The 16,806-nt window shown below is 44.3% G+C and overlaps 1 protein-coding gene across 1 annotated transcript in view; it reads right to left on the reverse strand.

The window, feature by feature from the left end:
• Nucleotides 1-362: 362 nt before the first annotated feature.
• The window catches only part of LOC119436350 (dual specificity protein phosphatase 12), a 33,731-nt gene continuing 17,287 nt past the window's right edge, over nucleotides 363-16,806 (reverse strand). The window contains exons 6-7 of the mRNA XM_037703169.2: nucleotides 7,506-7,554; nucleotides 363-6,988 (exon numbers count right to left, since the gene is read on the reverse strand). Of these exons, the coding sequence (XP_037559097.1) occupies nucleotides 6,558-6,988; nucleotides 7,506-7,554 (480 nt within the window). The 3' untranslated portion in view covers nucleotides 363-6,557. The remainder of the gene's footprint in view (nucleotides 6,989-7,505; nucleotides 7,555-16,806) is intronic.

Raw genomic sequence — 16,806 nt, forward strand, 5'->3', positions numbered from 1 at the left:
AAGTGTGTCTTGTGGATCACATGATGGTGATCACGTCTGCAAAGTGTGAAATGGCTGCATGGTGCAAAAGCAGTAGAAATTTCAAACAGAAAGCCAAACACCCTTCCTATCAAGGATAGCCGCGGTTTGAGCGAGAGTCAAGGTCACACACACAGATGCTACTATGCAAGACACACTGCTTGCAATGTCACCGAGCATGGCACGTGACTTCGGTTAATCATCCAATGTGGAAGGTGCAACGCCGCCACTGGAAATGCGCCTCAGTAAAAAATGGGAGAGAAAAAGGTCCCTCGGCTCCAGTATAGAGAAAGCAGGGAAGGAACGTCGCTTGCAGATGCTAGTCGAGGCAAAGGGATAGAGTGTCTCCATTCAAAGTGACGCTTGCTTCCTGGCGGCATGGTAACAGGAAGTTCAATTTCTTCTAGCTCCTCCAATAATCAACCAATTTGAAAAATTATTTTGGTGAAATGCTCCCAAGAAGTTCAACAGTGCATAACCAAAATTTGCAATGTGGTCTGGTGAGGAGCTCTTTAAGAACCTGCTATGGCAAGCCCGATTAAACTGTGATGTCTGTGTATGCAGCGTTAGCAGATAAAATGTAACCGTGTAGTGTAATCAAAAAGAGATGAACTGTAAATACAAAGTATTTTTAAGTCATTGTACTTTTTGTATTTTATTTGTGGTATGAGAGAGAAAGCTGATGAGAACATAATTAGGACGAGTAATAGGTTGCCTCTTGTCACTTTCACATCGTCATGAAAGGGGTAATTGTTTTAATATTCTCTATAAAATTCTTGCACGACTTTTCACATCCTTATGCAGAGCTCTCAGTTCTAGTGAAACAGTTGCTACAGTCACCTGTGCTGATGCTGGCATTTGTGCCAATTCATTGTTACGCTCTTGGCAACACAGCATTTATGTTGAAGATGCTCAAGATAGAATTGAGAGTACATTGAAGCGGCAAGGAGCAATCATTTACTTGTTCCTTGTAAACTTAAAGTGCATCTACTATCAATGAAACATACAAGAAGCTTTCTGCCTTAGCAAGCTTTCTGCCTTTGCCAGCTTTTTACATTGTTTGTGCGTACAAGTGTGTTTTCGCTAGAAAATTCAGTATTCTTTAATAATGTAGCAAGAAAAATACTTGTGAACAATGATGGCCCCCCCATAAGAATGAAGCATAGCTGACAAAACAAGAAATTTACAGATAACATATATACGAGCGAGCGTTGATAAATCATGAAGCTTACCATTATCCTCTCGTCTAATAAAAACTTTTGGTATTAAGTTATAAAATATATTATCTGGCACAACTATATTGCAAATTTACCCTTTAAGCCATTTTTCTCTAAACTTTTCACTTCTGAAGTGAAGACTGCGTCAATTGCATTGTATTTTACTCCGAAAGCGTGTCATACAGTTATCAAATTTATCTAAGCATGAGAGAATTCTGCAAAGGAGATTTTTGAGACTGTGAGCAACAGTAGAGAATGATTCCCCTTCATATGCTACAGTCAAAAGATGGGTGGCTATATTTTGTACAGGCCACATCAGCATGGAAGATGAATGTACTGCGAGACTTGTGGAAGTGACCTCTTGGGCAAATATGGACCCTGTTCATGAAATGGTTTTGGAAAACAGAACGACCTCAGCTAAACACATAGTAGTGACCCTTAATTTGTAACAACAGTGCATAAACTAGATACTCACTGATGTGCTGGACGTGATGGTTACAACCAAGTGGTCTCCAAATTCCTTAGTGCTGACCAGATGCATGTCAACTCAGGCCATTCTCTACCATTTTGAAGATGATAAAGGTAATTTTAGTGTAGGCTGCTCATGATGGATCAGATATGATTATATTTGTACAATCCTGAGACCAAACAGTCGAAAGAGTGGAAACATTTGGGTTACCCTCTGCAAAAGCAATTCCTAGTACCAGTATCCACAGGAAAGGTGATGACATCCGCATTTTGGGACAAGGATAGAAACATCTTCGTTGACCATCTGGAAGATAACACACTCAAAGCAGTTTGTTATTTATCACTATTGGCCATAGCGAGGCAGGATCTGACAAGCCTTGAGGAAAATTGCTAAGTTAGGTTGTTACTTTTGCATGATGATGCACTGCTACACAAGGCCACCATCATGAAGCAGAAAACTGGCTGACGTCATGCTTGAATTCGTGCAACATCTCCCTTACCTGCTAGACCCAGTGATTATCATCTTTCTCCTAACCTGAAGGAACACTTCAAAGGCACAAATTTTTCCATCTGTGAACAAGTTTTAGAAGCTGCAGATTAATGGTTCCATGCCCAATCACTTTCCGAATCGCTTTCCAAATTGGTTGTCTTGGTGAAGACCATTCAGCAACTGCTACCCGAACGAGAAAACAGTGACAAGAACAATCCCAGGAACAGTGGTGGGAAAAGTGCAGACAGCGAACTGCTGCCTGAACAAGAAAACAGTTCCAAGAGCATCTCAAGAAAGGGCCACAAGGACATTCCACGAAACACTCTCAGGAACATCTCAAGAAGGTTCCCAGGAAGGGTCTCAGGAGGGGTCCAAGAATCAGTGGAAGCAGCAGCACAGAGGATAGCGGCATATGCGATGACTCACTCACAGTGGATATTGGTGGTGCGGTGTCTTGGTGGAGGAAAAGCAACTAGGTGAGGTTTTCCAAGTACCGCAACATCAGTGCGATCAAATTTGATGCGACCAAATTTTTTTAAGATCAGCAGTGTGGTTGCAAGGTATTTGAGCAAGTTGCAAGCAACCTGCGATTCCTTTCTCACTGAGCTTAATTGTTTTTCCTGACAGGCCAATAAAAGCTGAATCTTCATTGTCCAAAATGCACTGACCTTCAGAGAGAATATTTTGAATAAGTGGAAAATTACAATGACTTCTTTTTCAATAAAGCTCAAGACTTATCAGCACACCCTTGTATTGTGCAGTTCACAGCAGCTCAAATTTGTCTCTGAAGCAAAATAACCACATCACTAGATGGCATGAAATGATGACATCTTCAAATTTAAACCATTGTAATGTGTCAACTCAAAAGAAACTTTACAAAGATGTCTTTCCTAATGACCTTTTCCCTAATATTGTACAGGTTATATCTGCTAATGCATTGGAAATTCCAGTGTATATAGCCAGTATATGTTATCACAATCTAAACAAAAACACATATTCTTGTTTATTTTTGGGGTGAAGCAAAGTTACCCGTCATCAAATAAAAAGAAAATCTTGCAGTGGTAATATGTTATTTTTTTTTTCCATGCTGCACGAGCTAGTGCCTGGCCAGCAGTCGTGAGCTACTATAGTTAAGAACACAGCCACACCTTCTAGTGGTACTTTAGCTGTATGATCTAAGTGGCACTAGTGGCCAGTGCCAACATTACAGGTTATTCAGCTCTTTTAATCAGAGCACATGATGTGCTATAACTGATTTAGAGCATAGATATCATTTTAATTATATATAATGGGCACTTTATTACTAGTAATGGAAGTGCAAATAGTAAAATCTTGCAACTAAGTTGAATATAAATATTTAGGAACAATTGACTTTGAATACAGAATTGAATACTAAATAAGTATGTGTAAAAAGTTCACAAAAATAGATGGAATAGGCAAAAGGGTAAAAGTACACTTTTTTTCTATTCCAAAGCTCCTAAGGTTGTCTACTGTAAAATATAAAAGGTGTACTCAAATGGGCTGCAAATAAATAAGAGGAAGGTCATCACAGTTTTGTATGAATACAATAATAACAGAAAAAGAAAAACAGCAAACAGACGCAATGTGAAAAGCTTAAATTGGTTATATGAAAAATAAATAATGAAAACATATAATGAATAAGTATTTACAGGTAGAAAATGATCGCTCTCGAGTCTAAGCAGTTTGCCCTTATCACTCAGCGATAACATAGCACTCTTTAAAACTACACACCCTGTGATGCAGATATGGTGAGCATCACCAGGAAGAACACGGCACTGCTTTGCATAATTTGAGATTAATCTGTAGGCAGCCTAAAAATCGAGCATTCCTTGTTAGGTCAGGCCCAATTAACTATATACAAACGAATACTAATCCAGTAATTGCTCCCTGTTTATGATAATACTATACAACAATTCTTCCTGCAATAGGAAATATGGTTTTACTTGAAACACAGGTTCAGGTAATAGCCTAGTGTTTTGTAAATAATGATACGTAATACAGACCGCAATAATGCAGTACACCTGCAATTACACCTGCTGTGCATGATAGATACTGCAGTGTACAGCTCCATATTGATTTTGACAGCATGGGGTTCCTTAAACGTGTCCCCCCAAGCTCTATACATGAGCATTTTTTGCAATTCCGCCTTATTTGGAATGCAGCCACTATAGCCGGGTGTCAAGTCAACTACCACATGCTCAGCAGAAGAATGCCATAGCCACTGAGCTGTCATGGTTGGTGCCTGCCCATTGAACCCTTCACGATTATCGAAAAATATTATTTACATAATTCTCAAGCCAAGCAGGAATGCAACGAGTCCATTTGTAGCAAAAATCGCAAATGCTTGCACGCATTTGAAAATTTGCATCTTTGCACACTTTATGTATGTCATTTCGGTTTGTTTTCCACACGTTATATAGCTTCTCTGATATTTTGTGCTTATGCTATCAGTTTAACATTGCAATGTTGTTTGCTGAATTTTTTCGTTTGCTTTTGTACCCTCAATATACGCACGTAACCAGCTGCCTTGGCACCTGAATGTGGCCAGCAGCTGAACTTGTAAATGAAACAAGCAAATAAAGTGAATTACTACTTTATCAAACACCTGTTTAATCCAAGGTTTACACTGTCCCTACCATTAAATATAATGTATAATTATGTCTTTAACTAGCAGATATTCACATTCTTACCGAGAAATGAACTTATATGGTGGTTATGGAGCACCTTGTTATTTGCAAGATATTTTGCATGACTGTTCTAGCTTCATTATGGCTCAACCCCGAGTGCACTTTGTAATACTGTAGTTTGCACCCTTGTTCTGCTCTGCTTTCTAGATGTAACTTTTTCTGTGCTGAGCATAATTACTGAGCATAAAGAAATGTAATATGAGAATGCAAGCATTGTAAAAAGGTGCAAAAAATGGAAGAGTGTAAACATTAAATCATCTGTTTAGTTTCACGTGATACAGTTTCATGTACAAATAAATTTCCATGAGCAGCAGGCCAATTTTATTTAAAACCTCCTTCATGATGCAAAGCAGCACCAATAAGTTGTCTCTATACACTGCCATCTTTTTAATGGCACTGAACACTTAGTTTACCAGCAGGTAAAGCAATGAATCAGAGGATGCAATGTGTCATGGTTATTGGCAGTTTGTGCCCCATGCTGTGCCAGTGCACTTTTGCCATACAATATGAACAACAACTGAGCTTACTTTAAAAGTCAATGTGTTCCGCAGTAGTATCAGCAAGTGATGAATGTTTGTGATATCAGATGGCTTCCCTACAGTCTTTGCAGTTGTGCAATGTCATACATTACAGCACATCACTTTCCTATGAACTGCAACACGTCCCACAGGTGCTGTTGCATTGTAGGTCACAAAGAGCATGAAAGTATTAAAGCACTGTAGCCTGACACAGTCAGCTCTTATGATGCAACAGTCTTGTACAGTCACTGACACTATTGGAGAGCCATGGGATGTTGCTCCGTTGTTCACAGGCATTGAAACTGCTCACACCGTGAGGTTATGTCATTATCACAACAAGGGACTAGATCTGAGGGGATAAATCTGGACTTGAAGATGCAAGGAACTGCATTTACACACAATGAGAGCATGCACAAAGCATGATAAAGAAAGGAAATAAAGGTACATGTACTCCCTTATATCATTCAACCTCATTTTTGAGCATGTATTGATCATGATTCCTGCCGCTTGATTCACCATTTCTGCTTTACTGGCACATTCAAAACAGAAAAACTTGTGCAAACTCTTGAAACTATGTTCACAGCATCGCATGCAACTCGGCAAGTCACTCACTACCCCATCATTGCTTCGCTGAAAACTTTCCTCTGCCTGGCAGTTATATGAATCTCAGCATAGGAGGAACATTTGTCATGGAACACTGGTCATGCGACAGTGTGTACTGATATAAGCAATGTCAACACAGGAAATTATTTCTGGCCTTTCCAAGACAGGCTGGAGTTGGGCTTAACATCATCTGTGACTTGAGTCAATAATAAAAAAGTGATGGTAATGGAATGATGGCCTCCATTTTTCTGAGCAAGATGCAAAGCCTAGTTATGACAAAAAGGAAAAAAAGAGGACGCTCTCACGTGTGTGGTTTCTGCTAACATAGCGGCTAGTCAGTCCATAACATTCACCATAGCCTCATGCATTTCTCACTTCCAGGAATTGTCAGTTCAGGACAGAAACCACAAAACAATGTGGTAGAAATAAAGAAGCTTAACAGAAAAACTGTTTACATCAATGCCCACAGGCCTTCTTTCCTGTGCCAATCCTTGCTGCCTTGTCCTTTTAACAAATGAATGGTTTCGAATGCAGTCTAGTTTGTTCTTGGATGCTCTCCTCCTCTACCATCTTGTTGCTCCTCATTCGACTCATGTAAGTTAGCAACCAATGCACTTTCAAAGCTGTGCACCTCATGCTGTTCATCTTCGAGTTGACTGCAGGCACAGACTTGCTCACTGTTGCTTTCCGGCTGCTTCTCCAACTGACAACACGCAGATATGAGCTCCACATCACCAATGACAGGCTTATCTTGCAGCCTTTCACAGGTGGATTGGGAGTCGTTCTCTCTGTCGTCAGGCTCTTCCTCTAGGCGACTGTAAGCGGGCCCACACTCACTCGTGGCAGGCCTGTGTCTGTGCCGCAGGTAGGCTTTGACAGGCTCTGATGCACCAACAGCCCTGTCCACTTTGCTTGGCGTGATGTGAAAGCCTGGCTGTGCACAAGCTCCACACTCACAATACAGCCCTGTGACAGCAAGAAAACGACAGGTAACAGCTTGAACAACAGCTGGGAGACACAAGGGGTATTTCACACTACAAATTTAACTGAACTGAATTAGATTTTAAATGTGTCCCTCAGTGAGGGCTTTTCCTAAAACATGTGCAAAGCTGTGACATTACAAGGCTTATGTTTATGTCAGTTATTTCTTGCAATGCTGACTGTTCATGTGACAAAGAGAAAGATAAGAGAACTGAAATTTCTGGCTTCGAGCAGGAACCACGAGGCTGGCACTACGAGCTCATTCACATAACAATGTAAACAATACTTGGCAATTAAACATTAAACAAGGTCACAGAAGCTTACCTAATTATAGGATGTCTGTCATCCTCGTATTCACTGAAATGTACACCAACCTTTCCTCCAAAGAATGCAATGGTATTGTAAGTGAATAAATTGTGAAAGCCTATCATAACTGAAATATCTACTCAAGCATAATGTGCTTTAATTAAAAGAATTAAAAAATGCAATTGCAGACACCCACCTGACCAATTGTAGTTTCCTAGTTTGCCATGACAACTTGGACAGGTTAACTGCATCAAGTACAGGAGAACACTAAATGAGTAAGGTGAGCATATCTGAACATGCACTAAACCAGCAAGTATACCATATAACCCCACCTTTCCAAATCATGCACAGGACAACCACTTATGGCAGCCACTAACAAACTGTTGTGATATGCAAATTACGCTGTAATGAGTACGACAGGATGAGTGCTCACTTACTAATTCTTTATTCCAGAAAGCACGCGCGCGCGCACGCACGCACACACACACACACACACACACACACACACACACACACACACACACACACACACACACACACACACACACACACACACACAGTCACCGACCAAGTTTGCGGACCTCGCGAAGACCTAAAAATAATCCGAAATACTCATTCACCCCCAAAAATAAAATTTATTAGGGTTAGAGTGGCCTAAAAAAATCTCTAATAATGCCCGAAAGGGAAAACAGGGCGAAAAAATACGACAAGAAGATAAGAAGGGGGACACACACCAGCGCTGACTGACGACTGAATTCTTTATTCAGAAAGGGACACATATATACCAAAAAAGAAAGAAAAAATAAAGAAAAGGAGGGTATATCACTGCGCATGGGCAAAAAATAGACACTGATTAGATTTGGATTTCCCGCGAATTATGACGGTTCCGGAGATATGTTAGTTCTGCCTCAGACAAGGCCACAGACGGAGTGCTGACGCAAGACGCACCATTCCTTGCAATGGCAGCAGCCTCAAAGATTTCTCGGGCACACGCGTCATGGTAGCGTCTGCGGATCATGCACTGCGAAAAGTCAAGTCCCGGATTACGGCACAGATCACAATGACTGTAGTGCAAGGCCAAGTTGCTGCCAGTACCGGAGCGAAGACTGTAGGCATGCTCTCTTAAGCGATCGTTTAGGCAACGACCAGTCTGTCCAATGTAGGAGCGACCACAGGGGAGAGGCACCTCGTACACCACGTCTGCTTTGCACTGGACGAATGGTGTGGCATGGTTCTTTTTACACGCAGGTTGTCTGTGTTTCTCCTGGTTGACCTGGCGGCAAAGTCGACCTAGCTTGTCAGGCGCGGACAAAACTACACGAACACCTGCCCGCCGCGCGATTCTCTTTATGCTGTGGGAGACGCCATGAATGTAGGGTATGATGGCATACCTGCTTCTGCCGCCGTCTGGCTGCTTCATGGGCGACAGTTTTGCAACTTTTCAAGAAGTTTTTCTGCGACGCCGGTGAGGAGTGGACGCGGGTATCCTGCACTGAGCAGCCTCTCCACTTGGGAACAGAAGCTGGTGTGCACCTGGTGATAGCAGGAGCACGGATGAGGCAACACCTCTCTAGATGAGCTTGCGAACGACTCACCTTGAACATCTTTTTTTCTGCAAAAACTCACAAAGAAGGTTGCCCTTTTCGCACTATCGTCTCCGAGCGAGGCACCTGGCAGCGGTTGCTGGGAAACTTTCTGCAGAAGCACCTAGGTGTACTTCCTGTTGATGATCCTTTTCTGATAAGGCACTCATTGACCGTCTCTGATTACTTGGCTAAGCAGCACGCTGGTTCTCTGAATTTCTTCTCGATCGACGTCAAGGACCTATATTTTTCATTGCCCCAGGACATGATCTGCCAGGTCGTTGAAGACGCCATCGACACGTATGGTGTCCTGAGATTTCAAAACGAATGTGCCATTTCTTCAACTGACTTCCTCGAAGCCCTGAAACTATACTTACGTTCGACGGTCAGAAAAAGGGAGTTTGCATAGGCTCCTGTATTGCGCCCTTACTAAGTGATCTGGTCTTAGCTAATTTTGACCGGCATTTGCACGCATCGCTATCGTCTCTGCAGGTGTCGGTTCAGAAGGTTTTTCGTTATGTGGACGATTTTCTAATTGTTCTTGAACAAGGCCATCACGACGCCCTTACTCAATTCCAGGAAGTTTACGCCAAGTTCTGTGAACTCCTCAATGTCTTCACACTGACTAAGGAGTATCCTGAGAATGACAGCCTTCGTTTCCTAGACCTCAAGCTAACGTGCAAGCAGGATCACGTTTTTTGGGAGTATGCTCCTCGCTCAAAGATGAGCCTTCTCCCGTTCAGCTCGGCCCACAGCAAGCTCATCAAGAGAGGTGTTGCCTCAGCCGCGCTGGGAAACGCTCTCCAGCGCTCCTGCTATCACCAGGTGCACACCAGCTTCTGTTCCCAAGTGGAGAGGCTGCTCAGTGCAGGATACCCGCGTCCACTCCTCACCGGCGTCGCAGAAAAACTTCTTGAAAAGTTGCAAAACTGTCGCCCATGAAGCAGCCAGACGGCGGCAGAAGCAGGTATGCCATCATACCCTACATTCATGGCGTCTCCCACAGCATAAAGAGAATCGCGCAGCGGGCAGGTGTTCGTGTAGTTTTGTCCGCGCCTAACAAGCTAGGTCGACTTTGCCGCCAGGTCAACCAGGAGAAACACAGACAACCTGCGTGTAAAAAGAACCATGCCACACCATTCGTCCAGTGCAAAGCAGACGTGGTGTACGAGGTGCCTCTCCCCTGTGGTCGCTCCTACATTGGACAGACTGGTCGTTGCCTAAACAATCGCTTAAGAGAGCATGCCTACAGTCTTCGCTCCGGTACTGGCAGCAACTTGGCCTTGCACTACAGTCATTGTGATCTGTGCCGTAATCCGGGACTTTACTTTTCGCAGTGCATGATCCGCAGACGCTACCATGACGCGTGTGCCCGAGAAATCTTTGAGGCTGCTGCCATTGCAAGGAATGGTGCGTCTTGCGTCAGCACTCCGTCTGTGGCCTTGTCTGAGGCAGAACTAACATATCTCCGGAACCGTCATAATTCGCGGGAAATCCAAATCTAATCAGTGTCTATTTTTTGCCCATGCGCAGTGATATACCCTCCTTTTCTTTATTTTTTCTTTCTTTTTTGGTATATATGTGTCCCTTTCTGAATAAAGAATTCAGTCGTCAGTCAGCGCTGGTGTGTGTCCCCCTTGTCTTCTTGTGTTTTTTCGTGCTGTTTTCCCTTTTGAGTATGTACCGACTAGCCCAAGCCTCTACAGTCTTCTAATAATGCCCTCCCTCAAACTACGCTTGGAGGCAATCCGATCTGCTTGGATTTGCGCAAGACAGACGTCGTCTCCGTACCCAGTTAGTGCTTATTAGTGTCCCCAGTGCAGTTAGTGGAGTTAGTGTACCCAGTTAGTGCTTATTATGGCAAAGTGTTCCTGCATGAAATACCTGTTTTGAAGTTATGTACCTGTATCTCTGCGTTTACATGTGTACTGCGTTTATGTTTTTTTTTTTTGCTTGATAACACACTTTTGGGTTTTAAACACACTTGTGTACTGTGTCGATGTATGTTATGCTTTTCGGTTTTGTTGATGACGATGCTCTTTTTATAATTTTGTTGTCTCTGTTGCCATATACCTGCATTTATGTGTTATGTTATATGTATCATCCCCCCCACTGTAATGCCACATCGGTGCTGTGGGTAAAAGATAAATAATATATAACATTATAATAATACAGTCGACAAGAGTGTCACCGCGTTGGTGATCTCCATTGGTGGAGATCGAAGAAGATAAATTTAATTCTGGGTTTTTACATGCCAAAACCACCATTTGATTATGAGGCACGCAGTAGTCAGGGACTTCAGATTAATTTGACCACCAGGGGATCTTTAACGTGCCCCCAATGCATGGGACACAGACGTTTCTGGATTTCGCCCCTATCGAAATGCGGCCGCCGCGCTGCAGTTTGATCCCGCGACCTCGTGGGCTATTGCAGGAGTGGGTTAATACAGTGGTGAACAAAAAATAAAGTGAGACTCAACAAAGAATCTTACAACATTAGCTACTTTAAATATTGGCACAACAGTTAAGCACTGGAAAATCGTTTTCTTTAATACAGAAAGCAGCAAAACAGTGAAATACATACACTAAGCATAAAACAAACATAACTCAAGCAGTTACACACACTGGTTTTCATAAAGAGCACTTTCGAATTCACTTATCGGGAGTGAACGAAGATAGCCAGGTAAGGAATTCCATACCTCTATAGTGCGAGGAAAGAAGCTGTAGTATTTGTACGGGCATAGAATGGGAAAAGATTAAGCTCATGGAAGTTACCTGCAGAAGAAGGCTTAGCAAAAGATGAGCAAACTGTTCGAAGTATGATAGGACATGTTAATTATGTGCAAAAATGTTTAATGATTCCACGTCACGACACACGGAAAGTACCGTAGTTTTTTCCCCAGATTTTTGCTACCTGAAGTCGATCCTCGCGTCGCAATCGAATGCCGAAATTCAAGTTGTCTAAAAAGTGCAATCATGCAACCAATTCTAATCAGCGAGTGAAATGTGTGAGTGAACGCACGGCAAAGAGCAAACGTGGCGTCTTCCATTGTCCGAAAGGCCGTGGGGGATGGGAGGGAGGGAGCGGAGGTGACGTTTAGCTGCGGCACCAAATGCGTATCTTGCGACTGGGCGCAAGGAAAACTGGCAACTCAATCTCCCACGCGAAAGGAGGAAAGCCGGAAGGCAGCGCGGGAGGGAGGGGGCGCGGCTTCTACTCTGCCACCAACTGCGTACTTGTACTTTGCCCGGCTGCAGGCTGTCGCGCGCAGCATATCTTGAAAGCGATCTCCATACGGCTCTGACTTTTGTATGTGCTGTGCTTTCGCCGCTCAGTTTCCATTCAAGCGATAGACCGCATGAACCTTCGCTCGCTGCTGCTGGCGTGCTTGCTCACGCTAGCGTTTTGACAGCGGTTTTGCACGGTCGGTCATCGAGTGTGATCTATTAATGTTTGCTTGTGTGCACTGACACCATGCTTGTTAATTCAGTTAGTAAGTGAACGTGTCCAAGTTTATGTAGCCAATAAAACTACCATCCTTACTCCGCATAGCTCTGTACTAATTGGCTATCGCAATTGATGCTTCGCCTTTCGGGCTAAACTGCAACTTTTTCATGCATCCGGTGGTCTCGTGTTACTTTAGAGGTTTTCTTCTTCTTTTTTGCTGGACGCAACAAAAAAGTCATCCCTCGTGTCACAATCCAGTAAATACGGTATATATTTGTGTGCTTTCCAGAATGAAGAACTAGTAGTTGTAAGTAAGCACTCATCCTGCCATCTTCCTTGTCTCAATACTTTTTTCATGCTCAACCTTTTGTATTCGTGAACATATACCAACTCGCCCAACAACTTACTTTATAAGATATACTGTGTAATGCAATTGTACTGAGTGTTACTGCAATGTACATGGCTTTACGGAGAGCCAGCAAAGCTGTCAAACTCGGTGACTACCATTATTTAAGTAGCTATGCATCAAACTAAACACTACACAAGCACAAGTTACAATACCGGTGGTAGAGTGGTCTACAGTATACACTATTACAGTCAAAGCTCGTTAATTTGAATTCCGTGGGACTGCTTCAAAAATTCAAATTCTACAAAATTTTAACTAATGAAAGTCAGAGAAAAAAATCGCTAAGTTAAGGTGCGTGCTCTAGATGTTGACAAGAACAATGTCTATAGTTCGACGCACTGGCCCAGCCAACGTAACTGGACGCGGCCAAAGCGGTCAGACGTTCCCGACGTCGAGATGACTCTTGCTTCATCCACGCGTTCTTCCCCGACGGTCGCAGAGAGCTGTTAAAAGCGGCGCACGGGTTGGGGATCATTCTGCGCATGCTCCGAAGAAAGCAGCCGACGGCACGCACTTCAGAGTATTGGGGGCGAGCTCCACCACTGGAAAAGCTGGTGCCACCCTCACCGTGACATGGTATGAGGGATCACGTGCACACAGCGGCCGCATCGTCTGCTTCAGAAGCGCCGAAGCGAGCTGAAAATGAAAGTTTAGTCCCACCTGCGCTACGGTTCTGATTAAGTGGGGATGTTTTCCCGCTTGGAGTGTCTGCTTGTCAACACTTGAAAACCCTATAATAGGTAGTGGCTGCCTTTGAAGGCGTCCGACATTGTAGGTTATTGCTCGGTACCGCAGTGCCGATGCGTACGCAACGGAGTCTGGTGTCAGCCTTCACATGTACCCGCAGGTCAATAAGCTGCGTGTAGCTTGGATTGCGAAACTTAGAACCACCAAGCAGCCATCGGCTACAACTCGGGTGTGTAGCAAGCACTTCTGTGAGGAAGATTTCTGCTATGGCGTTGGGGCTGCGATGTTCAGCGAGTAGCAGAAAGTGCGCACTGAGAAGCTCATCCCGCGCGCGCGCTGCCTGGTTAATGTCATGATTTGGTCTATGAACTTGTTGATGCTAGATACTGGCAAGTTCACCAGAATGGAAAGGGAACGGTAAGAAGCACATTAAAAAAGGCATGGAATATGCTTATGCTTAGTGCGAACAATGAATGTACTGGATTAGCAAAAAGAAGCAGCGGGAAATTTCCTCGCTGAGACCGATAAACATGAGAAATAACGATATTGAAATGTCCAAGAATTTAAAAGAAAAGAAGAAAAAAAAAATGAATTGTCGCGATGGCACATCACGAGTCGCCGTATAGTGGGGAATTAAATCCCTAGTTATAACAAAATTATTTTTAAACACCTCTGATAACGTCCACGCAACAATGGTTGCTTGTGTACTGTCAATTGTTCATATACTGCGGCCTAAAGCTCGTGGCACGGCTCGAAAACACGCTGGCAGCGAAAGCGAAACATTGTGCGCGGACATGCATGCAGATGCACAGTCGGTCGCTGCGAACTCATGCGATCGCTGCATTGAGGCTTCATTCTGTTATGCTCCATTAGGGTATACAGAACATAGAACTATAACTATAAGAACATATTTCACATAGTTTGCTCTCAGCGACTGCCTACCTTTTATGTAATAAGCTGGTTAGGGGGACTCCATCGCGGCGACTGCGCAATGGGCGTTTGCTGTACGCATTCGGTAAAAAGATAGCGCCTATAAACTATTCTGCACTTTGTGTTTGCCCAAGATTATTATTCTGACAGTAAGAATCTTCCCTTGTTTGGAGAGTACTTACAGAAATGTCCAGGAGGGCTCCCGCGTGGTGTTTTTATTGAGCGCCGACAGCCAAGCCTATAAGAAGTGTGCCACGTTATCCCTTAGCAAGCGAGGCGCTTCCGACAGATGGGACTTCGTAAGTCCTTGCCCCCAATAGAGGGGGCTGCATTTCGGCTGGCGCAGCGCAAGTGCATCAAACTATAGACAACGTTGTTCTCGCCAACGTGATGTAGCACCTTAACCTAGCGACGTCAAACTGCGCATGCCGCCGCCATAGCTCACCACAGGAACGGGTGCCTAAGATGGGAAAAAGCAAAGCTGTGCGGCCCGCGCGGCAGCACTAGCGTCGCTAAGGTGCTCCCGTGCACTAGCACTCTCCCCATCCACGATGGCGCGGAGTTCGAATTATCGGTGGCGGTGCGGATTTCAGTGTGAATTAGCGGGATGCGTTACATATTGCTTTCAATACATTGTTGGACGGACCGCGGCGGCTACTTCTAATTATCAAAAATTTCGAATTAGCGAGTTGTGAAATAACAAGCTTTTACTGTACATTAAAGTCTTGGTTTCAAAAGCATGCTGTTGCAGCAGGCTGCACTGGTCATTCCTCAGTGACAAAAGGTTTTGCCCGTAACACTCCATTTATTGCACTTAAATATCAAAAGGATTCAATGATGGTAAGACATGCTGTGCCTGCCTTATTTTTCTTTTTTGTTTTTTGCAATAAGGAAAGCAAGGAGGCTCACTGCTATCAGCGATCATGTGTATCTGTTCTGGCAGATCACACAACTGGTACTGTTGATGTTAACAGAAATATCCCTCACAGATGAAGCGAGTTCTCATACCCTTCAGAAAACCAAGGCTCACGGCCTTGCTCAAAGACGGCTCCCACACTGGCTGCGCTGCAACGCGATGCAGTCAGCTGTAACTGCTACAGCCACACAAAGATCTTAAACGTGGAGCCGGAAAACCACAATATAAGAAACAATAACAGATTACTGGGTCAAAAAACTGCACAAATAAGTTGTCTATTCGAATGAGGCATACGGTAGCCATATTTTATTTTATAATCACTGATTATTATTGTTTAAAGCAAATTCAGGGCTCTGACACACGTTTGATTGCATTTACATTTGATATTGACCACGCTGTCACACACCGGCCTTGACCGCTGCATGAAAGCCGTTACAGAACTCCCCTTTAACAGTTTCGCTGTAAAATTAGTCCACCCAACCTCTGAGAACGGGCAGCGCGCCTAAGCTTTCACATTTGAATCTCGGAGGCCGTAGCTTACCACCATGCGCGTTTCTCCTATTTGTAGATACCGATAGTGTGCGCACTGACGTATACGTTGGAGGGGGAAAAAATGCGCGGAGCGCCGCAAATGCGCGCCGCAGAAGAGCAAGAACGGCGTAGCGTCCAACCGAAACGAAGCGGCGCAGTCCGCATCGCCGTGGTCCTCAGCGGCGATCGTAAGCGGCACGTGACTGACAGCAACGCCGAAGCGCTTCGTGCCTAACCTTTAAAGCCTTTATTCTTGCGTTTATCGCCGCTCGCAACACCGCGTTGGCGGCTAGCCGCGTGCCTCCGTAAGTGCATAGTCGCTATCTCTAATCGCATCGATAACCACCGCAGTTTCGTCCGCCGCGGTTGCGGCAAATAGTAGTTTCGTTTTCACTCGATGCGCGCGTCGGCTGCGTGCCTTCGCAACTGCGCAGTTGCCTCCCATGGCAGCGTCGATAGCGACCGGCCGCAGTTTCGTCCGCACTTCTTGCAGCGAACGGTAGTTTCGTTTTGACTTTGTGCGTGCGTCAGCCGCCTGCCTTCTGAACCGTAAAGTCGCCGTCCATGATCGTCGATAGCGGCCGCGGTTTCGTTCGCAGCGGTTGCGGCAAGCAGTAGTTTCGCTTTGATTCAGTGCAAAGCTGTCGAAGATAAAAAGCACCAGCTACATCGCGATGGACGGACAATTTGTTGGCGAGCAGCTGAGTGGAGAAAAAATAATCGAGATGTGCGCCTGTTGGTGTGCAAAGCGCGTCTCAGATGAAAACGCGCGCCGCGAAGGATGTCGCGAGGCCTTCGCCGCTGCTAGCGCTAATCAGTCATGAGATGAAGAGAATTTCAGCTTCCGCACTGGTCTTGTGCTAAATAGAAACAAGATTTGACGATTCATTGAGTAAATAGAAGCGTGATGACATAGTGAAGTATTTGTTCATTGTTTTCTTGATACCCTAGATAACTCGACATTCGGTTAATTCGGGGGGGGGGGGGGGTTCCTTGG

The sequence above is a fragment of the Dermacentor silvarum genome, chromosome 1 (assembly GCF_013339745.2).
Source record: "Dermacentor silvarum isolate Dsil-2018 chromosome 1, BIME_Dsil_1.4, whole genome shotgun sequence".
Lineage (NCBI taxonomy): Eukaryota > Metazoa > Arthropoda > Arachnida > Ixodida > Ixodidae > Dermacentor > Dermacentor silvarum.